General features: G+C 41.3%; 1 protein-coding gene across 9 annotated transcripts in view; it reads right to left on the bottom strand.

Moving 5' to 3' along the window:
* Positions 1 to 24,962, bottom strand: part of LOC132893296 (tumor necrosis factor receptor superfamily member 14-like) — a 37,574-nt gene extending 12,612 nt beyond the window's left edge. The window contains exons 1-5 of one of the 9 annotated variants that reach the window (XM_060932280.1): positions 24,840 to 24,962; positions 5,509 to 5,939; positions 3,300 to 3,425; positions 3,013 to 3,168; positions 2,696 to 2,783 (exon numbers count right to left, since the gene is read on the bottom strand). In XM_060932280.1, coding sequence (XP_060788263.1) covers positions 2,696 to 2,783; positions 3,013 to 3,168; positions 3,300 to 3,425; positions 5,509 to 5,638 — 500 coding nt within the window. In that variant the 5' untranslated portion in view covers positions 5,639 to 5,939; positions 24,840 to 24,962. Of the gene's footprint in view, positions 1 to 2,695; positions 2,784 to 3,012; positions 3,169 to 3,299; positions 3,426 to 4,225; positions 5,940 to 12,416; positions 12,654 to 21,457; positions 23,152 to 23,802; positions 24,199 to 24,839 lie in introns of those variants that run through there. The other 8 variants (XM_060932278.1, XM_060932282.1, XM_060932287.1 and 5 more) reach the window with 8 other exon arrangements.
* Between the last annotated feature and the right edge of the window lie 408 nt (positions 24,963 to 25,370).

Below are 25,370 nucleotides of genomic sequence, written 5' to 3'. Positions count from 1 at the left end.
ACACACACACACACACCTCACTGTTTGTATATATTTCAACTGCTATTATCCATTTTTATCTTTGTTATAATAAATTAATTTATTATTGAAACTGTGTGTTTATTTGTGTTCCAATATCTCTGAAGTCCCCAATCTCCAAAGAATTCTAAAAGGTGCATATGATTTATATATGGTAAGTGATCATAATAATTTGGAATATACCATAATTTAGCTGTTTGGTAATTTATTATTAAGCACCAAAATTAATGGTATTAATTAATGACTGATTAATGAGACTGATTCCATGAGTGATTTAATGATAACATGAGACTGATTCACTGAAAATGATTCAAATGAGACTGATTCAATTTAATTATTAACCTTCAGATTTAATGAGATTGATCACTCAATTACCCAAATGCACCTACAATGTACTTTTTTGGCCTTAAAAAGGTACATGTACACCCCTTTTTGACCAACAGGGAACAGGTTCTTGAACTAGTTGCAACCAGGATTCTTTGAACCTTGGTGCCAGCAAGTGAATGGGCCCACATTTTCACCAGATTTGAGCATAACCATTGTAATGATGAACTGAGGGTGCTGCACAATTCACAGTGGGAGTATAGTATCAAGATGGTGGTGTACATTGATTATCTCTGAACTTTTTTTCTGTTATTGTAGTTGTTTGTTTTCAGTCCATTTTTTCTGAAGGCGTATCCTTTTCATTGCATTCTCCATTGCTGCACTCCACTTCCTATCTAAACCAATGGCACCCACAGAAGTCATCACAGTTTGGGCTGGAAAACCTAGCTTTGGTTTGTTTCCATCTGGGAACCAACTTTTCAGGTTCTGAACCAATTTATTTTTGATTGAAATACTTTGAATTGTTCAAAATTTGGTGCGTGAATCAGAATGGAACTCATTCCCTGTTGGTTGAAAAGGGCTATCCAAAAATGAGCCCAAGGAGGTACATTAGTGTAGAATGTATCTTGAGGGACAGAAATGAACACCTACTGTACCACTATTTCTGACAGTGTAGACTGCAGAGATGTAAATGGGCTGCCATCATTTACAGTCTGTCTCAGACAATCCTTTTCGGATTGATAGTCAGTGAGCTTTTGGGGACAGGTTATCTGATGTTTGACGTGAACATGAACTGAAACTATTCACCTGTATTTGCATGATTTTATGCATTGTGCTACTGCCACATGATTAGCTGATTGTATAACTACGTGAATATGTGTGTGTACAGGGGTTTACTGTTTGACCTTTAAATACCATCTTAGGTTACCAGTTTGGCCGTTAAGCATTGATTTTAATTAATTTATTGCATTCAAAACACCCCTAACTCACAGAGGGAAAAAAAAAATCCTCAGAAGCCTGTAAGTCAAATAACACTTTACTTAGCTAACTACTATGCATTGGAGAATGAAAGTCTTGTTCATTTTGTTTTGAACTTGACTGTAATCAGTTATGAAACAAAGTATGCGTACATTTGAGTGAGAAAAGTATGCAAGACTGCTGAAAATGCTTTGCTGAAGTGAACTCACTGCTAAAAATCATTATAAAAATACTTTTCCCAAGGTCCTAGAATTTTTTTTTTCAAATCAGGTATTATTATATATAATATTTAAAAATCTCTGGGAATAAGTAAACCCAACATACTGACCCATAACATAATGAAGAGAAAAAAATAAAGAGAAACAAAGATGACAAAAAGAAATGAAAATACACGACATGTTCCCCACATTCAGGCCTGCATTCAAGATTTCGGAAGAAAATATCAGAAATAATTAAAATATCCTGCAAACTAGATTTTTTAGATATCATCTTGTCTGACAATGGTCAGTCTTTTATTGAAAAAAAAGTTTCATCCTTACACGTCATTGAGTGGCTCGGTTCCTACTGCTTTGTGATCACCTGTTAAGTTTCCCACTGAAGCCTTTAAAAGCTTTTCACTTTATTTCTTTCATCTTTGTCAGTGTAATTCAATGCTTTAAACTCTCTTAATATACAGTCAAGTCAAGTTTGTTTGTAAAGCGCTTTTAACAGTAGACGTTGTCCCAAAGCAGCTTTACAGAATTTGAATGACCCAAGACATGAGCTAATTTTATCCCTAATCTATCCCCAATGAGCAAGCCTGTGGCAAGGAAAAACTCCCCCAGACGACACGAGGAAGAAACCTTGAGAGGAACCAGACCCAAAAGGGAACCCACCCTCACCTGGACAACAACAGACAACATGACTATAACATTAACAGTTTTAACATGAAGTCAGTTTCGCTGATGTTATAAACTCTTCATTGATGGAAACTTGAGTGCAAAACTGTTCATGACAACTGCAGTCCTAAAGTTAGCAAGTCAACTGTAGTCCTCAGCCATAAAAGCATTACTGTAAGAGTCCAGAATAATAAACAAATTAACAAATAAACAAATAAAGTATACAAAGGAAATAAACAGCGGGCAGGGGACTGGAAGGAAACTTCAGAAATATTAAACACAATAATTATACCAGAAATTAAAACCAAGAAACTTAAAAAAAAAAAAAAAGTTCAACTTGTAAGATACCTTATAGGATAGCAATATTTATTTACATTTTATTATAAAACATGACCATATTTATTACAATATTTTGGAGTTTCATTGCTCTACTTTTCAGTTACTGTTATCTTCATTCGCTAATCAGAATGATCATTTGCTGACAAGTGAACACTCACTTTGTATGTGGCTTACAAATTTGAAGGCTGCTGTTGGAGTAGGTACCATCTGCACACACTGCACATTCAGCATCTTTAACTGCTGTTCCTGCAAAGACACATATGTGGCTGAGTGAATAAATAATTAGTAAACAATACCACCTGCAACCCTGTAGAACAGGATAAGTGGCTACAGATAATGGATGGATGGATGGATGGATGGATGGATGGATGGATGGATGGATGGATAATACCAGCTCCTGCAACCCAGTAATTTAAAGATTGCATAGGTGCTACTGGGAAAGTATGTGATATAAAGAAGATGGTATTACACAAACCTTTCTGCTTTATGTATTGTCCAGGGCTGCATTTTGTGTGTTCCACAGCATATCTACAGCTGTCCCTGTATTCATCAGTACAATAAAATCCCTCCAGTGGCTCACAAACTGTATCTGAAGTTCGTGTGCAGGCTGTTTTGACTCTTAATCCCGGTCCTGTTAAAAAAAATAAAATAAATAAAATAAGTAAATATATATACAATCACTGTACAGAACATTTCTAATATCCTAAATCAATATTGTAAATACATAATGCACATAAAATATTATATGAAACATAGACTTACCAGGATCACACACTGTACAGGTAATGCAACTTGGAAGGCCATTGGGTTCAGCAGTGTAAGTAGAGCCAACACACGGCATACAGGTTGTGCTGGTGAATTCAGTGCAATGTCTATAAACTCGGTTTCCTAAAAATATATTAGAGATGAACTGAATAAAAATTTACTTTCATGGAAGTTCATTTGCAGTTACCCGTTTGAGTATATGGTAAATTTGCACTGATCTGTATATTTAACAGTTATTCCATGAAATCAAGTCATACATGAGCTGATGGCCGATGAGGCCCATAGCACCGAGTTGGCTATAAGCCATGTACTGTACGATGAGATTGAGTGGAATAACTGTTTTATTCTATCCACATTCACTGGATTTTGAGAAACAGAGCATCTCATCTCATTATCTCTAGCCGCTTTATCCTGTTCTACAGGGTCGCAGGCAAGCTGGAGCCTATCCCGGCTGACTACGGGCGAAAGGCGGGGTACACCCTGGACAAGTCGCCAGGTCATCACAGGGCTGACACATAGACACAGACAACCATTCACACTCACATTCACACCTACGGTCAATTTAGAGTCACCAACCTAACCTGCATGTCTTTGGACTGTGGGAGAACCCGGAGCACCCGGAGGAAACCCACGCGGACATGGGGAGAACATGCAAACTCCACACAGAAAGGCCCTCACCAGCCACGGGGCTCGAACCCAGACCTTCTTGCTGTGAGGCGACAACGCTAACCACTACACCACCGTGCCGCCCAGAAACAGAGCATTTTTATTTTTTGCACATTCGATAAATAAAAACTTTATACAAAACATCCGACAAAATCATTTCTGCTTAGAATGTAAGCAAACCAGTGAAATGACAGTAGCAATTTTTGAAAAATGCTCTAATAATAATTCTTGAAAAATAAAAAAAGATACGTTCTTACCATCAAATACTTTCATTCCATATTTTTTTTGCTTATTTTTGTATTTTTTGGGGTTTTGTTTTCGTGTAGAGTTTTTATTTCATCCTCAGTTGGTTCAGTAACACGGTCTGCCATTGTCTTCTTCTTGAGGGTTTTTTTGCAATTGGCAAACCAACTTTAAGGTGCATTACCGCCACTGACTGGGCTGGAGTGCAGAACAGGAGATATTGGGGGGGAGAAAACATTATTTTAGCTATTTCTGTTTCTTTTAAATACTTGAAAACAAAGTGATATGTCTGACTTGATGTGCTCCGCCATTTAATTTTTCTCTACTCATGGTATATGAGTTGATAGCCTAATTGTAGAGTCGCCAATCAGCGCGCACGATTGCTCATATCCAGTCAATGTGGATAGAATAAATTCACATTCTAGTAGGGGTCGACAGATATGTTTTTCTTCTGGGCCGACAACAGTTCAGTTTAGTAGTAATAAAGGACACCATTAACCGATATTTGAGGCTGATATTCACTGACAGTAAATTTGATGTTTGGAGTTTGAAAATATACAGGAATTCAATTCTTACTCACATCTTATTTTAAACAATGTTTAATATTAAAATATTATAGAACAAAGTACTCTGAACAAAAGCTGTATGAAAAGTATACTCATAACAATTGGCATCTCATAGCGTATACACTGTCAGAAATGGGGTACAGTAGGAATCCATTTCTGTACCCCACGGTACAGTTTACACTAATGTACCTGCTCAGGCTCATCGTTGGACCTCAAGGCAACAATGTACCTTTTTAAGCCTGAAAAAGTACATACATGTGCCCAAGGAGTATATAAGGTGTACAAATACATACTTTAGAGGGTGACGAGCAGTTGTACCCCTAAAGACACAATAATGTACTTTATTTTCTGAGAGTGTATGAGAAAGTGAGTGAGCAAAATTATATGACAGAGTCCACTGTGCTTTTTGCCAACTGCATTGCTCAACCTTGACATGTCCTTACCTTTCCTCTCACTGAAGCGACTGCAGGTGCTGCTTTAATGTGTTTTTCACAAACATTGAAAAACACGTTTGGTGGTGGTGGGGGTTCTTTCTTTCTTTTTTTTTTTTTTAACTGTGTTGCATCAGATAGGCCATGTATAATAATGCACATACATAACAAAAACGCTTTTATCAGCAAGAAAACAAATTTAAGTGTTGAATCAAACAACAGGAAAATCACTGAATATCGGCTCCGATTATCGGTCGACCCCTAATTTCTAGACCATAATTCCATATTAAATCTCATTACCAGCTGAACACATGGGGCAGCATTCTCCATTTATCTCATATTCAGCTCGTGCACAAGCACAAATACACAGTTCAATATTCAGTAAGAAAATAGAAGTAATAATGAAAGTATGCTCCAGAATGGAAATCATCGTGAAAGTGCTGATCAGACATCTTCAAAAAGAGGAAATAAGCCTTTCATCCCCGCTCTTCATGGCCTTCCACATTGCTTTCAGTTCATCTATGTTCAGTTCATTGCGTTCAGTTCATCTGTGTTCAGTTCATCTGTTTCCAGTCAAGTTTATTTCCCCATTGAAGGTAGTCTGACTCTGATTGAGACTAACTCAGAAATTTCACTTCTGAAAAGATTTGCTGATACAGTTCCTGAATCATTTTAGAGCTGCATTAGACTTTCTGAACTTTTGTCAGCATTCTGATTCGTTGGAGATTAATCTGAAAAAGAAAAGCAGACTTTTTAGGATACGTAAAATAATTTGTCATAAATAAAAAACAAGTAAACAAATCAAGTAAACAACTGGTTTGGAGAAAGAAAGAGAAAAAATATTTATTATCCCTTTCACTTTATGCTCCTCAGTGTGTAATCAATGTGACGAAGTAAAAGTAAATGTGAATGAGGTTTAATAAAAAAAAAATATTTTAAAGTATTTAATTTTGCTTGAGGCTTTAAGCTGTTTTGGCTGAGTACCAAACTGTGGTAACCAACAGAAAACCCAAGTCAGGAACTAAAATTTAGAATCAGTCAATGTTACTAACCCAGCAGTGTGAAAATAGTTTAGGCTAAACAGAAAAAAAAAATAATGCAACACTTTTTTTAGTTATGACAAACTTAATAATAAAACAATGTTCAACCAACAAACTATATTCCATCTATCACCTGTAGCCACTTATCCTAATAAGTACAGTGGTGCTTGAAAGTTTGTGAACCCTTTAGAATTTTCGATATTTCTGCATAAATATGACCTAAAACATAATCAGATTTTCACACAAGTCCTAAAAGTAGATAAAGAGAACCCAGTTAAACAAATGAGACAAAAATATTATACTTGGTCATTTATTTATTGAGGAAAATGATCCAATATTACATATCTGTGAGTGGCAAAAGTATGTGAACCTTTAGGATTAGCAGTTAATTTGAAGGTGAAATTAGAGTCAGGTGTTTTCAATCAATGGGATGACAATCAGGTGTGAGTGGGCACCCTCATCTCATCTCATTATCTCTAGCCGCTTTATCCTTCTACAGGGTCGCAGGCAAGCTGGAGCCTATCCCAGCTGACTACGGGCGAAAGGCGGGGTACACCCTGGACAAGTCGCCAGGTCATCACAGGGCTGACACATAGACACAGACAACCATTCACACTCACATTCACACCTACGGTCAATTTAGAGTCACCAGTTAACCTAACCTGCATGTCTTTGGACTGTGGGGGAAACCGGAGCACCCGGAGGAAACCCACGCGGACACGGGGAGAACATGCAAACTCCACACAGAAAGGCCCTCGCCGGCCCCGGGGCTCGAACCCAGGACCTTCTTGCTGTGAGGCGACAGCGCTAACCACTACACCACCGTGGAGTGGGCACCCTGTTTTATTTAAAGAACAGGGATCTATCAAAGTCTGAGCTTCACAACACATGTTTGTGGAAGTGTATCATGGCACGAACAAAGGAGATTTCTGAGGACCTCAGAAAAAGTGTTGTTGATGCTCATCAGGCTGGAAAAGGTTACAAAACCATCTCTAAAGAGTATGGACTCCACCAATCCACAGTCAGACAGATTGTGTACATCTCATCTCATTATCTCTAGCTGCTTTATCCTGTTCTACAGGGTCGCAGGCAAGCTGGAGCCTATCCCAGCTGACTACAGGCGAAAGGCGGGGTACACCCTGGACAAGTCGCCAGGTCATCACAGGGCTGACACATATGGCCCTTTTCCACTACCCTTTTTCAGCTCACTTCAGCTCACTTCAGCCCGACACGGCTCGCGTTTCGACTACCAAAAACCAGCATGACTCAGCTCGCTTCAGCCCTGCTTAGCCCCTAAAACTCGCACCGTTTTGGAGTGGGGCTGAAGCGAGCCAAAGCGAGCCGAGTGAGGCTGGGGGCGTGAGCAGACACTCCCCTGTGCACTGATTGGTGAGGAGGAGTGTCCTCACATGCCCACACACGCCCCGCGAGCGCGCTGGGATCTGTAAACACCGCAAACCTGGAAGAAGAAGAATTACGAAAATTTCTGAAGCCTTATGCGCCTCGCCTCATCTATACGCTCTTGCCAGTATCTGTCCGCGTTGTCGGTGACAACAAGCCACAGCACCAAGACCAGCAACACTAACGACTCCATGTCCTCCATGTTTATTGTTTACTATTCGGGTCGTGAGACTACCGCTTAAAAGATCACTGATGTCACTGTTTGCGCTGCTTAACGACATCACGTGACGTCCACCCACTTTCGCTAACTCCACCCAATGTGTCCACCCACTTCCAGCCAGCACGGTTCAGCGCGGTTGTAGTCGAAATGCAACTCCAACAGCCCCGCTCAGCCCGACTCAGCACGGCACGGCTCAGCCCGACTCAGCCGCGTTTGCAGTGGAAAAGCGGCAATAGACACAGACAACCATTCACACTCACATTCACACCTACGGTCAATTTAGAGTCACCAGTTAACCTAACCTGCATGTCTTTGGACCGTGGGGGAAACCAGAGCACCCGGAGGAAACCCACACGGACACAGGGAGAACAAGCAAACTCCACACAGAAAGGCCCTCGCCGGCCACGGGGCTCGAACCCGGATCTTCTTGCTGTGAGGCGACAGCGCTAACCACTACACCATCGTGCCGCCCAGATTGTGTACAAATGGAGGAAATTCAAGACCATTGTTACCCTCCCCAGGAGTGGTCGACCAACAAAGATCACTCCAAGCGCAAGGCATGTAATAGTCGGCGAGGTCACAAAGGACCCCAGGGTAACTTCTAAGCAACTGAAGATGTCTCGCACATTGGCTAATGTTAATGCTCATGAGTCCACCATCAGGAGAACACTGAACAACAATGGTGTGCATGGCAGGGTTGCAAGGAGAAAGCCACTGATCTCCAAAAAGAACATTGCTGCTCGTCTGCAGTTTGCTAAAGATCACGTGGACAAGCCAGAAGGCTATTGGAAAAATGTTTTATGGAAGGATGAGACCAAAATAGAACTTTTTGGTTTAAATGAGAAGCGTTATGTTTGGAGAAAGGAAAACAGTGCATTCCAGCATAAGAACCTTATCCCATCTGTGAAACATGGTGGTGGTAGTATCATAGTTTGGGCCTGTTTTGCTGCATCTGGGCCAGGACGGTTTGCCATCATTGATGGAACAATGAATTCTGAATTAAACCAGCGATTTCTAAAGGAAAATGTCAGGACATCTGTCCATGAACTGCATCTCAAGAGAAGGTGGGTCATGCAGCAAGACAACGACCCTAAGCACACAAGTCGTTCTACCAAAAAAATGGTTAAAGAAGAATAAAGTTAATGTTTTGGAATGAGTCAAAGTCTTGACCTTAATCCAATCGAAATGTTGTGGAAGGACCTGAAGCGAGCAGTTCATGTGAGGAAACCCACCAACATCCCAGAGTTGCAGCTGTTCTGTATGGAGGAATGGGCTAAAATTCCTCCAAGCCGGTGTGCAGGACTGATCAACAGTTACCGGAAACATTTAGTTGCAGTTATTGCTGCACAAGGGGGTCACACCTGACACTGAAAGCAAAGGTTCACATACTTTTGCCACTCACAGATATGTAATATTAGATCATTTTCCTCAATAAATAAATGACCAAGTATAATATTTTTGTCTCATACTGGATTCTCTTTATCTACTTTAGGACTTGTGTGAAAATCTGATGATGTTTTAGGTCATATTTATGCAGAAATATAGAAAATTCTAAAGGGTTCACAGACTTTCAAGCACCACTGTAGGTTGCAGGCAAACTGGAGCCTATCCCAGCTGACTATGGGTGAGAGGCAGGGTACACCCTGGACAAATCACCAGATCATCGCAGGGCTGACACAGACAAACAACCATTCACACTCACACCTACGGTCAATTTAGAGCCATCTGTTAGCTAACCTGCATGTCACCCGGAGGAAACCCACACAGACATGGGGAGAACATGCAAACTCCACACAGAAAGGCCCTTGTCATCCGCTGGGCTTGAACCCAGAACCTTCTTGCTGTGAGGCAACAGTGCTAACCACTACACCACTGTACCCACAAACTATATTGATTTAGAGCAGGGGTCATCAAACTACGGCCCGCGGGCCGACTCCAGCCCGCCACCCCCCTTTGACCGGCCCCCAGCCCCTCTGCCCCCCACCACTTGAACTGGCCCTATGAGGCAATCCCCAAAAGTGGTCATGGCCTACAGGGAGTGCAGAATTATTAGGCAAATGAGTATGTTGACCACATTACCCTCTCTATGCATGTTGGCCTACTCCAAGCTGCATAGGCTTGAAAGCCTCCTACCAATTAAGCATACTAGGTGATGTGCATCTCTGTAATGAAAAGGGGTGTGGTCTAATGACATCAACACCCTATATCAGGTGTGCAAAATTATTAGGCAACTTCCTTTCCTTTGGCAAAATGGGTCAGAAGAGGGATTTGACGGACTCAGAAAAGTCAAAAATAGTGACATATATTGCAAAGGGATGGAGCACTCTTAAAATTGCCCAGCTTTTGAAGCGTGACCATCGAACAATCAAGCGCTTCATTCAAAATAGTCAACAGGGTCGCAAGAAGCGCGTTGAAAAAAAAAGGTGCAAACTAACTGCCCGTGAACTGAGGAAAGTCAAGCGTGAAGCTGCCAAGATGCCACTCGCCACCAGTTTTGCCATATTTCAGAGCTGCAACATCACTGGAGTGTCAAAAAGCACAAGGTGTGCAATACTCAGGGACACGGCCAAGGTAACAAAGGCTGAAAAACGACCACCACTGAACAAGACACACAAGATGAAACGTCAAGACTGGGCCAAGAAGTATCACAAGACTGATTTTTCTAAGGTCTTATGGACAGATGAAATGAGAGTGAGTCTTGATGGGCCAGATGGATGGGCTCATGGCTGGATCAGCAAAGGGCAGAGAGCTCCAGTCCGACTCAGACGCCAGGAAGGTGGAGGTGGGGTACTGGTATGGGCTGGTATCATCAAAGATGAGCTTGTGGGACCTTTTCGGGTTGAGGATGGCATCAAGCTCAACTCCCAGTCCTATTGTCAGTTTTTGGAAGACACCTTCTTCAAGCGGTGGTACAGGAAGAAGTCAGCATCCTTCAAGAAAAACATGATTTTCATGCAGGACAATGCTCCATCACACGCATCCAAGTACTCCACAGCATGGCTGGCCAGAAAGGGTCTAAAGGAAGAAAGATTAATGACGTGGCCTCCTTGTTCACCTGATCTGAACCCCATAGAAAACCTGTGGTCCCTCATCAAATGTGAGATCTACAAGGAGGGGAAACAGTACACATCTCTGAACAGTGTCTGGGAGGCTGTGGTTGCTGCTGCACGCAATGTTGATTGCAAACAGATCAAAACACTGACCGAATCCATGGATGGCAGGCTTTTGAGTGTCCTTGTAAAGAAAGGCGGCTATATTAGTCACTGATTTTTTTGTTTTGTTTTTGAATGCCAGCAATGTATATTAGTGAATGTTGAGTTGTTATATTGGTTTCCCTGGTGAAAATAAATGAGTGAAATGGGTATATGTTTGTTTTTTGTTAAGTTGCCTAATAATTATGCACAGTTATAGTCACCTGCACACACAGATATCCTCCTAAGATAGCTAAAACTAAGAAAGCCCTACTCCAACTTCCAAAAATACTCAGCTTTGATATTTATGAGTCTTTTGGGTTCATCAAGAACATAGTTGTTTTTCAATAATAAAACTAATCCTCAAAAATACAACTTGCATAATAATTCTGCACTCCCTGTATTTTTTTAAATTTCTTTTTGGCAAATAATAACATGTCTGCATCTTGTATTTTGTTGATTTTATCAATTAAAATTGATATTTAGTTATAAAATGAACTATTCATATTTTCTGAATTTTCGACATATGCTCGCGATCAAGCAGTGACAGGCAGCGCACGCGCAGAGAACTGTCAGTGTTCAGGACGACAAAATGGCTAGCGGTAAGTGAAAAGTTGACAGACAGTGCAGAGTTTTTAAAGAACAGTGAACCACCGATTATTTTTTCGTTCAGTGTAAGGGCCGTGCAGTTTGTCTTGTATGTAAAAAAAGTGTGTCGTTTTTCAAAGAATATAATCTGCGTCGTCACTACGAAACCCGCCACAAAGAGTATGCTAGTTTGCGAGGGGAAACAAGAGAAGACAGGATTCGGAGGATGAAATGCGGACTGGCTGCATAACAGAATGTATTCCTTCGCCAAACCCAGATCAACCAGGCTGCTGTCCGAGCTAGCTATAAGGTAGCTCACCTACCAGCTACCCATGGAAAGTCATTTACTGATGGGGACTTTGTTAAAGTATGTATGCTTGCTGTGGTCGAGGAGGTGTGTCCCAACAAGAAGGATGTGCTCAACGCAGTGAGTCTCTCCGCACCTACTATGACCAGGTGAACCAAAGATTTGGGGGACAACGTGTATGACCAGCTGAATGAGAACGCGTCAGAATTCGAGTTTTTTACTTTGGCCATGGATGAGAGCAATGACGTGCAGGACACAGCACAACTGCTGTGATCTATTGCTCATATTATAATTTCACTGTTTTTTAAATGTATTTATTTTATAGGCCTATTTATTTGACCTTTATTAAGTGCTGTACACAATTATTATTATTAATAATATCAACAGGCCTACCTACAATTTATATTTTTTCACTCACCTTTGCCAGTGTCAATCACCTCAACTAGGCAGATGTTTCTTACCTTGACAGCTTTGATGTTATCTCATCTCATCTCATTATCTCTAGCCGCTTTATCCTTCTACAGGGTCGCAGGCAAGCTGGAGCCTATCCCAGCTGACTACGGGCGAAAGGCGGGGGTACACCCTGGACAAGTCGCCAGGTCATCGCAGGGCTGACACATAGACACAGACAACCATTCACACTCACATTCACACCTACGGTCAATTTAGAGTCACCAGTTAACCTAACCTGCATGTCTTTGGACTGTGGGGGAAACCGGAGCACCCGGAGGAAACCCACGCGGACACGGGGAGAACATGCAAACTCCACACAGAAAGGCCCTCGCCGGCCCCGGGGCTCGAACCCAGGACCTTCTTGCTGTGAGGCGACAGCGCTAACCACTACACCACCGTGCCGCCGCTTTGATGTTATTTTTATTAGAAAATAAATAAATGGAATATCTGTGGTATTTCAAATTAAAACAGTGTGAAGACTCAATTACTACTTTTGCAAACCACTAGTAAAGATAAACAAATATGTGCCAGGAATCAAGTGTTGATATAGTAGTGTGGATATAGTAGTGGGGATACAGTAGTGTGGGTATAGTAGTGTGGGTATAGTAGTGGGGATGGCTGTGCCAGGCTAGTAATCTCTACTACACAATGAGGCCTGCTGGTGGTCGTATTTGTCTGGGTCATACAATTCTATGTTATATAGCTGACCCACGGGCGCAGATAGAGGGGGGGACGGGGGGGATTCGTCCCACCCAGATTTAAATTCACCTCGTTCGGTTCCCCCCACTTACAGGGAGGAAAAAACGTCTATGCTGTCTTTCTTTGCATAAGGCAAACCTCACGGAAAAATCAAAAGACTAATTACCATTTGGTTTATTGAGGTGCACAGCAGTACAGACATAGTTGCAACTGCGCAGACTGCACAGGTTGCGAGCTCGAGCTTGGTTGCTATGGTTACAAGTTTGACAGGCATATCGGGGACAGCGCCTCCTAGTTCAGGACCCCAACACGGCATGATGAAGGGTGCCAAAAGGCAGAAAACGATTGCATCGTTTAAAAAAAAAAAAAAAACGACTGTAAGTAAACTGTGCCTTACTTTATCATATCACCTTGCAATTTTTTGATAGTCTGTTCAAAGTAATGTCGTAGTGAAAGTAAAATCGTACGGAGTAGGGATGCCTTTCTGGTAGCCTCCTCCTTTCGGTGGTAGCCTGTAGATACAGTGTTCAGAAGGCAGTTTTAATGTTTAATCTGGCGTTCCCTGCCATAATTTCAGCGAGCATATTGTTTCATAAGGAAACTTTGCGAAGAGTTGTTGACTGACTGCCGCTCACGCAACACACAGGCATAGTTAGAAAGTCAGGATGCACTGGTTTACACTTTACACACACACACGTAGCCCAGCCTCTCGCTATGTTTAACAGTTGGAACTTAGCGGTTTTAAAACTAGTTTTGCAGTTTTGCAATTTCTGTGCGTGATGATAATGTGTAAACTTTGGATTTCCATAGGCTATGTTAAAATGTTATCATTGTCCTGGCCTGCAGGTAGTTCCTGGTGATGGCAGTGAGGGAGGTGAAATAACATGTATACACACTACCGTTCAAAAGTTTGGGGTCACCCAGACAATTTTGTGTTTTCCATGAAAAGTCACACTTTTATTTACCACCATAAGTTGTAAAATGAATAGAAAATATAGTCAAGACATTTTTCTGGCCATTTTGAGCATTTAATCGACCCAACAAATGTGATGCTCCAGAAACTCAATCTGCTCAAAGGAAGGTCAGTTTTATAGCTTCTCTAAAGAGCTAAACTGTTTTCAGCTGTGCTAACATGATTGTACAAGGGTTTTCTAATCATCCATTAGCCTTCTGAGGCAATGAGCAAACACATTGTACCATTAGAACACTGGAGTGAGAGTTGCTGGAAATGGGCCTCTATACACCTATGGAGATATTGCACCAAAAACCACACATTTGCAGCTAGAATAGTCATTTACCACATTAGCAATGTATAGAGTGGATTTCTGATTAGTTTAAAGTGATCTTCATTGAAAAGAACAGTGCTTTTCTTTCAAAAATAAGGACATTTCAAAGTGACCCCAAACTTTTGAACGGTAGTATATATATCATCTCATTATCTCTAGCCGCTTTATCCTTCTACAGGGTCGCAGGCAAGCTGGAGCCTATCCCAGCTGACTACGGGCGAAAGGCGGGGTACACCCTGGACAAGTTGCCAGGTCATCACAGGGCTGACACATAGACACAGACAACCATTCACACTCACACCTACGGTCAATTTAGAGTCACCAGTTAACCTAACCTGCATGTCTTTGGACTGTGGGGGAAACCGGAGCACCCGGAGGAAACCCACGCGGACACGGGGAGAACATGCAAACTCCACACAGAAAGGCCCTCGCCGGCCCCGGGGCTCGAACCCAGGACCTTCTTGCTGTGAGCGACAGCGCTAACCACTACACCACCGTACCGCCCGTGTGTGTATATATATATATATATATATATATATATATATATATATATATATACACACACACACACACACACACACACACACACACACATACATACACACACACACATACATACACACACACACATAAACACAAAATGGAATCATTTGCTGACAGCTCAGTCCCCCCCAGTTCAAAAATCCTATCTGTGCCCTTGAGCTGACCCGACCCCGGCCCCCCATCACAGTCAGGAACAACAATGTGGCCCCCAGAGAAAAAAGTTTGGTGACCCCTGATTTAGAGGAATTAGCTTTTTCTCTCCAATTAAAGGTATTTTAAAGTCCCACTTACTTAATAATTGGTAGCAACAACAAGTTGATTACTCATAAAAATTAAGTTGAGCAAAAAGATTTTCCATATTATTTAAAAGGACTTTTAAGTGTTATGTACTTAAACTTGTGTTCATAATCAGTGCTTGAAGTGGAAAAAAAGAAGTGCAGGAACCCTGATTTTCTGACAATGCCATCCCGGTCTCCATCAGATGGAGAATTTTTCATTTAGTATGTATTAGTATGACTATTTGTATAGCGCTTTTAACAATAAACATTGTCGCAAAGAAACTTTACAGAATGTGAACGACTTAAAACATGAGCTAATTTTATCCTTTTATCCTTAATTTTTATAATTTTATTAGGGATAAAATTAGCTCATGTTTTAAGTCGTTCACATTCTGTAAAGCTGCTTTGCGACAATGTTTATTGTTAAAAGCGCTATACAAATAAAGTCATACTAATACATACTAAATGAAAAATTCTCTATCTGATTAATGTTTCATCTCTAACTTAACGGAAGATCATGCTGGAAAGAGTGCCGTCTGCACCCTCTTTAGTGCACTACTTATCGAACAGACAGCGGGTTCGGAGTGAACCAGAACGAAAACCGCGCCTTTATATTACGTCATGCAGGCGTGGACCAATCAGAATCGTTGTTTGTAAAGCTCCGCCTTTTCAGCTAGACACGAAGGCGCGCGCTCAGCTTTGGAAAGCGTGCTTGCGCTTCCGGGAAACGAGAGGTAGAGCGCGTGAGACTCACCCCCAACACTTACCCCCCAGCACTTGAGCAGGCTGCAGAGTTCTCATATTCGTCTTTTTGCGAGTCTGGCTGTCATCTCGCTTTCTTTTTGATCTATTCAACCACGCTAGCATGATCGGTCCTCACAATCGCCATACAACAGGGGACCAAACCATAGACATCCTATGTCTATGGACCAAACTACATTGACCGTTAATACCTTTGCCCTCGTCGTTATAAAAATGCGCCGCACGCTACAAGTGCAGGAATGCATGGTGAAAATAAAGAAGTGCAGGAACGCAGTTCCGGTGCGTTCCGGCCCACTTCAAGCCCTGTTCATAATTATGGTCATTAGGTTGACAACCATTTAAAACACACACACACACACAAGTTGCGACAATTAGATTTTCTTCAATCCTTTTTAGCTTTCTGTTTTTGTTCATGGAGTAGTTTTTAAGACGTTAATTCATTCAAGAACAAAATTGTTAATCAGTTAACTTTTTTATTTTAAACTGCAGCTGTGTATTTGAACAAATAATATTTAAATCTTGAAACAACAAATCACAATTTAAAATTGTCCCACAAATTATAAACAAACTGCTCATGTTGTCTTCGGAAATTAAAGAGTAAGTTTCGTTAATTATGCCATGGCATAAAATCAGTCCTACACACCGCCTAGTGGCCAGTGTTAGTAATTACCAGTCCAACACACCGCCTAGTGGCCAGTGTTCGTAATTACCAGTCACACACCGCCTAGTGGCCAGTGTTAGTAATTACCAGTCATACACACCGCCTAGTGGCCAGTGTTAGTAATTACCAGTCATACACACCGCCTAGTGGCCAGTGTTAGTAATTACCAGTCACACACCGCCTAGTGGTCAGTGTTAGTAATTACCAGTCCTGCACACCGCCTAGTGGCCAGTGTTAGTAATTACCAGTCCAACACACCGCCTAGTGGCCAGTGTTAGTAATTACCAGTCCAACACACCGCCTAGTGGCCAGTGTTAGTAATTACCAGTTATACACACCGCCTAGTGGCCAGTGTTAGTAATTACCAGTCCTGCACACCGCCTCGTGGCCAGTGTTAGTAATTACCAGTCATATACACCGCCTAGTGGCCAGTGTTAGTAATTACCAGTCATATACACCGCTTAGTGGCCAGTGTTAGTAATTACCAGTCATACACACTGCCTAGTGTTCGTAATTACCAGTCATACACACCGCCTAGTGGCCAGTGTTAGTAATTACCAGTCATACACACCGCCTAGTGGCCAGTGTTAGTAATTACCAGTCACACACCGCCTAGTGGTCAGTGTTAGTAATTACCAGTCCTGCACACCGCCTAGTGGTCAGTGTTAGTAATTACCAGTCATACACACCGCCTAGTGGCCAGTGTTAGTAATTACCAGTCCTGCACACCGCCTCGTGGCCAGATACATAAAGAAACCCATCAAGTTGTTTTCTGATGGTTTCAGTCCTTTGCGTGCATGCCACCACAGAAAACCCAACAACTAGTGAAGTGAGTAGTGAAGTGTGAAGTAGAGTAGTAGTCGGGCAGACATCCCATCCCACCCTGAAAAAATTCATTTCAGGGAGGTCCCCCCCTTTGAGGATTTTTTTTTTTTGGGACGGATACATTGCTGGAGGGTATGGGGGTACTCCCCCAGAAAATTTTGGATTTGGTTGATGTGATTTCCTGCATTTTGGTGGATTTTGGGGTGGCCTTTTGGAGATTAATAATATCTGAATTCACTCAGATTCATAGCTGACACCCTGACTTGGGGACTTATGGCCTTTTTCCACTACCCTTTATCAGCTCACTTCAGCTCGCTTCAGCCCGACACGGCTCGCGTTTCGACTACCTTAGAGCGGCGCGACTCAGCTCGCTTCAGCCCTGCTCAGCTCCCAAAACTCGCACGGTTTTGGAGTAGGGCTGAAGCGAGCCAAACTGAGCTGAGTGGGGCTAGGGGCGTGAGGAGACACTCCCCTGTGCACTGATTGGTGAGGAGGAGTGTCCTCACACGCCCCACGAGCACGCTGGGATCTGTAAACACCGTAAACCCGGAAGAAGAATAATTACGAATTACGAGAATTTCTGAAGCCTTATGCGCCTTGCCTCATCTATACGCTCTTGCCAGTATCTGCTGGCGTTGTCGGTGACAACAAGCCACAGCACCAAGACCAGCAACACTAACGACTCCATGTCCTCCATGTTTATTGTTTACTATCTGGGTCGTGAGACTACCGCTTAAAAGGTCACTGATGTCACTGTTTGCGCCGCCTAACGACATCACGTGACATCCACCCACTTTCGCTAACTCCACCCAATGTGTCCACCCACTTCCAGCCAGCACGGTTCAGCGCGGTTGTAGTCGAAATGCAACTCCAACAGCCCCGCTCAGCTCGACTCAGCCCACCTCAGCACGGCACGGCTCAGCCCAACTCAGCCGCGTTGGTAGTGGAAAAGCGGCATTAGCTACCCCCAACCCATAAACTATGATGACTACAATGTGCCATATCCTTGCTGATTGAATCTGGACACCCAGAGCATTCCTTACTCTTATCAGACAAGGGTACACTTTTGTGTAGTCTGATGTAAAATATGTCTTATATTTTCGTTTCTTGGGGCACTCTGCCTCTGCCATGACGCTCCTGCTCCTATGCACTGATTGACTGAATCATCGTTAGAGGGAGAAGCACGTGGAAGATGGCAGCCGGTTCATCTCTTCAACTCCCCACTGCTTTGGCCAAACAGCGCACGCAGAGGCAGGAGAAAACATGCCTCACGTGCCATCGCCGCCACATTGCAAGTGTGTGCACACACATATGAATCACCAGAGGGCAAGCGCGTACACTTGTTTTTTTTGTTTTTTGTTAAACCAGAAATACGTGTTGTGAAATTGGCCACATCCCAAACCTCACTCTACCCTACTTAATAATATGCCACCACATCACAGGCTGCGTGGGCCTGTTATTGTGACGTACACAAGTTTGCATCTGGTTGGTTCGGGATGAAGCTTGCTCTAGATTCCGTGAGATTGTATGTAATTTGCAGGCATCAGGGAGCCGCTATCAATATGCGGGAGACACCCGGAACTTCCGGGAGACTTGTAGTGAGTAACTTGTCGCTGTTGTCGCCCGACGTTTTGTACAACATAAGGAAACAGTATAGTAACTATAACGGTAAAGAAATAAAACATTTCTGTATTTTGATTCTTTTCTACATTATAGAACAATACTGAAGCCATCAAAATTATGAAATAACTTACAGAACATATGGAATTATGTGGTAAACAAAAAAAAGTGTTTAAAATTATGTGGTAAACAAAAAAGTGTTAAGACAAAATACCTTTCATATATTAGATTCTTCAAAGCAGCCAGTGTTTATCTTGATGACGCTTTGCACACTATTGTCATTATCTTAACCAGTTTCATGAGGTAGTCACCTGGAATGCTTTTCAGTTAACAGCTGTGCCTTGTCAAAAGTTAATTAGTGCAATTTCTTGCTTTCTTAATGCATTTGAGATCACACCGCAAATAGTAAATAATAAAAATACAGTAAATAGCCCTATTACACAACTGTAGGAATCCATATCAAGAAACGTTCAACTAAGTACAGAGAAACGACGTCCATCATTAAAAGACACTTCATGCCTTAAAGTTTATATATAAAGAAATATCCAGTGAATAAAGAAAATCCACTGAATTAAAACGTGTCCAATTTTTTAAAACTGATACTGCATGTACTTAAAACCATAGTGCCAAACATGTTAAGTCTGTAAAAGTTTGTTAACTCCAGTATTAAATTAATTTTGTAAAACATTTGTAAACGTTCTATAAAACTATAGTCACAAAGTTCCAAGCAAGTTTATGCAATATCATGCCTGAGATCGTGATGTAACATGCCAATATGAAGTAACATGTGGTAGAACTTTCGTAAAGAAAAAAAAAAAAGAGATTACACAATGTAGTGGACAGTTATATGAATAAGCACAAATTTAATCATGATTTTCCACCCCATGATGCACACGAAAAGCCCTCTTTAGCTGAGCAGATTTGTCAAATGAAACTTTATCATTCTTATCCACTGCTATGCTAAAACTAAAGGGTAGAATGGCTAAATTACATTCATAAATATGACTAGCGTTAGCTACGTGCAGTAGTACATGTTCCATCAACTGCATTAGCAAGTGTAGCCTAAACTCCATATACAAGTCCACTACTGATCATATCACAATTGAGAATATGCCGAAATTCACTGCTTTAGTACAGTTTATTTGTAAATTAAATAATGCTCACCTTGTAATGTCTAAATTGTATTGTCCAGCCTAAATTTCCTCTAAGAAAGTTTTAACTGTCTGAATTTGTCCAGGTATGTTCAATGGGTAAGGGAAAGGACTTGAAATCGTGAACTCAAGGTGGAGAAAAATTGTGATCGACAATTTAATTAAGTTACTACAACTTTAATTTCATTTTAAATCAATTAACACAAATTTTAGTTTAAATTACACATAGGATTAAGCTAATGTGATGAGTAACATCATCATGTCAGCATAACTCATCAAAATAATGTTTGCAACTTAAAAAGTTTATGTACATCAATAAAATAGAATTTATATATTCTAACCACACATTTAATTAAGTGGTGGCATTTGGCCCCTGAATTACTTTTTAGAGTGAGGCCTGTCATGTTTACTCCATCTCCACATCACCCAATGCACCTTCAACTACAAACATGGACACCTTGGACTATAGACCCTTCCCACTCACGTGACCTTCGTAAACGCGACCGCCATTTTGGACATGAAGAAATAATGGTTTATGGCACAGATCCTTTCGGTTCTCGCTCATCTAGCTGCTACAATGACTGCTTAGACTGCAACAATAATACCTAACACACATTTAAGTATCCGTCGTAAAGACGTGAAACTCGTCGAGTGACGAGTGTGTTCATTGATAAACTAACACAATCTAAAAGTAGACATACCATCACACTGCCCTGGCGCTGTGTACAGTTTACCTTCTATGGTTTGTGCACTCACTATTTGCCATTACCTTCTCCAACCCAGTGTTCGAACTATGCCGATATTTTCGGGGGGGCCCTTTTTTCCCTTGGGGGGGGGGGGGGGGGGGGGTGCTTGCGCTTGTCTCAGAGCGCGGATCTCCAAACACATGAGAAGCCTATCTTACGCACATATCACGCGGACTCCACACCTCCACACACGCATCGCGTCTGAAGTCATAACTCATCAGGGGAAATCGTGTCCGCATTGGCATGTTCAAAAAACAACCTCGCGTCAACAATGATACCACACGCAAGAAAAAAAAAACAGTCAGGCTACTCAACATATCTGATCCACAGCAGCACCAAAGCATCACTGGAAATCATGTCAACAACCAATCTTCCATTTCAACACACGTCAACAAACAAATGGCACCACAAACATGAACGAATCGGTCAGGCTACCGATTCCAAACCCACAGCAGACGAATAATTAAATGCATCTTACCTTAAAGCAGAATCGACCACAAAGGAAGTGTGTTGCCACTGTTGGCACACTTCCTTTCTACTAGTTTGTGTCCCCAACCTGGCAGCAGCAGTCGTTGTCATATCGGTTTATTTTATCTTTGATGTAAACACAACACTTCAGATATGCAAATGCTTCCCATTACACACGATTGCTGTCAATAAACATCATTTTGCCAATATTTTAGAGACCCTCCATCTTCTCCGTCGGTCAGCATCTGTCGGGATCCGATAAAATGATAAATCTTGCCTTGTGTGTTGATGGTTACTACATCCAGGTGCACAACAATATAATGGCATGATGGAAGTCTTGCTGAAAGTAAAAACTTTCTTTGATGGCTATATTCCTTTCGATGCTTCGCCATCGTTCCTCGTTGTTGGCTGTGGTAGACTACTGGTAGTTCATGTCCAAAATAGCAGCCGCATTTGTCGTGACGTCATGTGGGAAGGGTCTATAACTTCCACACACCACATTCATAGTCACATTCACAGTCACCGATTGCACACACCTTGACCCAGTCACTTTCATGCACACAAAAGCACCCTCGCTACCCTATCACTTTCTGAAGTATTCAACTTTTCACCTGATGTACCCAGCTTTATATTCATGTTTATTGTTTCTGGATTTTTACTTGACCTTAGATACGATGTTGTGGATACCATGTTTGCACATTGCCTAACCCACTGCCTGTCCTTTATTCTTCACAACTGATTAGTGATTTGGATTTGTTTGCTATTGCCAGTTGTTTTCAATAAAAACTCTCTCTGTGATCATCACAGGCTCTGCTGCCTGACAAAGCCCTATAGTTTTGACTTTGCTGATTATTTGGTTGTACTGAGCAGAATTATGAAGAAGTTCATTCTCCTTAAAGACTTCACAGTTGCGCTAAATGTGGTTGATGGTTACTGACAATTTCACAGTTCCAAGTTCATTTCTTCTTTTCTTTCTAAAAAAAACCCTCCACAAAACTTTAGCTTTTTTGCCAGTTCAGCAAAACTGAAATGTTCACTTCTATTTTATAAGCTTGAACCTGAAATAAAAGAACAGGCTAAATTACACACACCAGAGTCACCAGAGAAGGTAACTCCAAACAATCAGTCCTATTCACAATACTATTCACCATGGGAATAAAATAAAACAGAAAAAAAAATACAAATGATATGATCTTGGTGTCCTCAGTGGTAACAATGGGTATGACAGCTGTCTGTAGTAATTCTACAGGCTTTTCTAGTATGTTTCTTTTAACAAATTTCAAGTCTTCAAAACGAATTATTTAAAGTTGCATATTAAAAGATCACTCTACTAGGAAACCGAGATAACCTCTATACCCCCCAACCACTTCTTATTCTATTTATTTTAAATTCTGTGTTTTTAAATGTTTTGTGGAAATGTGTGTGTGTGTGTGTGTGTGTGTGTGTGTGTGTGTGTGTGTGTGTAAGTAAATATGGGTGTTACCACTACAAAATAATTGCCCTATTGGGACAAATAAAGTATTACTACTACTACTACTACTAACATGAGGCCTGTAAACTGTCATTGTTCATTTCTAACTACTTGTTTGAAATATTTACCATTTGACTCTACCATAACAACTTAATTGTTATCTAGTACAGAGCCCTTCAAGTCCCGAGATCTTACTTTCTTTATCTTGTGGGATTTTTTTAAAATCTTGTGTGCAGAAGTTATTATCTTGTGTGAACAAGTTATCTAATGGAAAATGTGTACAAGATAATAACTTCTGCACACAAGATTAAAAAAGGGGCTTTTAGGGGACACACACACACACACACACAGACACACACACACACACAGAGCTGATACTGTAAACAAAGTGTGAGAAAGGAGATTTCCAGTCACCTCCACAAATTCCTCATTTCTTACCACAATGATTAGCCTAATTAAGTATTTTATTAACTTTTAAAATCCACAACTGTTACTTTTCAAGGTCAAGTTTTTTTATTTTTTATTTGCCATTTGTGCATAAACCAACAGTTCAGACATATTGGAATTTTAATTTCACGGTCCTTTCTGAAGACCGTGTAGCCATTATAAAGGCAATAAACATACATCATCATCCTCCTTTTATATGTATACTTTTATATTTCATCAACAGGGTAAAAATAATTCTGCATGCCTGTTATCTATTTTGCAAGATAGGTCATAAGGATGTCATTACGTTTATTTTTAAATGACCCTTTACAGAATTTACCAAAACGTTGATTAATTTACCTGACTTTACCCTATATAAATATATTTCTGTACCATCCGATAAATAAGCAAGACATGTTTATATATATATATATATATATATATAATTAGGTTCTTACTTTTCTGACGTCTCCTGTAGAAACCAGGAACAAACAGCTGTTACTGACGCAGTCTTTTTTGTTTATTTGTTTTATAATGTCTGGTCGTTGCGCAGCTGAAAAACATCATCTTGCTTTCTGTTTCGATAAAGGATAAAGTCCCGTACCTTTACGGTATTTACCCGAAACACCAACGCACTCCACTACTCCCTACGTCCACTACTCCCTACTCCCTATGGAAATACAGCATAGAGGAATAGATAGTAGACAGCCAGTGCGGCCACGCCATCTTAAACATGGTGTGCGCGTCTACATCGCTTTATACGGTAAAGCGTATGCTCGAAGCAGATATTTAAAAAAATCATTAAAACTTTTAATTAAATGGTTGTCAGCCAGGCGGCACGGTGGTGTAGTGGTTAGCGCTGTCGCCTCACAGCAAGAAGGTCCTGGGTTCGAGCCCCGGGGCCGGCGAGGGCCTTTCTGTGTGGAGTTTGCATGTTCTCCCCGTGTCCGCGTGGGTTTCCTCCGGGTGCTCCGGTTTCCCCCACAGTCCAAAGACATGCAGGTTAGGTTAACTGGTGGCTCTAAATTGACCGTAGGTGTGAATGTGAGTGTGAATGGTTGTCTGTGTCTATGTGTCAGCCCTGTGATGATCTGGCGACTTGTCCAGGGTGTACCCCGCCTTTCGCCCGTAGTCAGCTGGGATAGGCTCCAGCTTGCCTGCGACCCTGTAGAAGGATAAAGCGGCTACAGATAATGAGATGAGATGAGGTTGTCAGCCATCACATGCCGTAATTACTATTTTATTTCTTTAAATATATTGTTAAGCTCAAGTAGTACCTGTGCATTAACATTTGCATTCATGTTTGCAGAAAAATATTCTTTTTAAAATAGTTGCAGAGACTGTGTTTAGTTATTTTCATTTGAAAAAAAAAATCAACAAAATATGTACTTTATCCTCAGGTACCAATAATTTACATTAACACTGAACATTATAAAGGCAATAAACATGCCTGTATTTTATCTCTCTGTTTTAGTTAATAAGACACAAAATGCACCTTGTCTAGGGTGACCAGACGTCCCGGTTTTACCGTGACAGTCCCGATTTGGGGTTGTGTGTCCCGAGTCCCGACAAAAGTCTGTCGGGACACGGATATGTCCCGGTTTTCGCCCCTCGCGACGTCAGGGGCGCCGCTAGGGGGGAAAAGTTAGGACGATTTCAGTGCCTGGCACTGACAGGGGGGCCTGTGAGGGATATTAATATTATTTTAATAGTATTGCCTTGTGTAAGTTTTTGAAATAAAATATTTTATTTCATCTGTTAAAATATGCAAATTATACATGGTTATGATTTGCTATAACATTTTTCTTGAATTATTTATGATATTGTCATTTCACCCCTCCACCCTTTTTACTAATGGTACAGTCTGATTCTGGGCGCGCTATGTGCGCAACAGAGGTGAACATTCTAGAAGTTGCTAAGCAGGAGTAGGTGTGATGAATTATGAAGTCCGGATATCACACTGTGTGTGAAAAAAAAAATCACCTTTTTTCATAGGTATCTTTATTGTATAATTAAGTCTAGATGT

The sequence above is a fragment of the Neoarius graeffei genome, chromosome 10 (assembly GCF_027579695.1).
Source record: "Neoarius graeffei isolate fNeoGra1 chromosome 10, fNeoGra1.pri, whole genome shotgun sequence".
NCBI classification, from domain to species: domain Eukaryota; kingdom Metazoa; phylum Chordata; class Actinopteri; order Siluriformes; family Ariidae; genus Neoarius; species Neoarius graeffei.
This window is presented reverse-complemented; position numbering and strand designations above follow the sequence as displayed.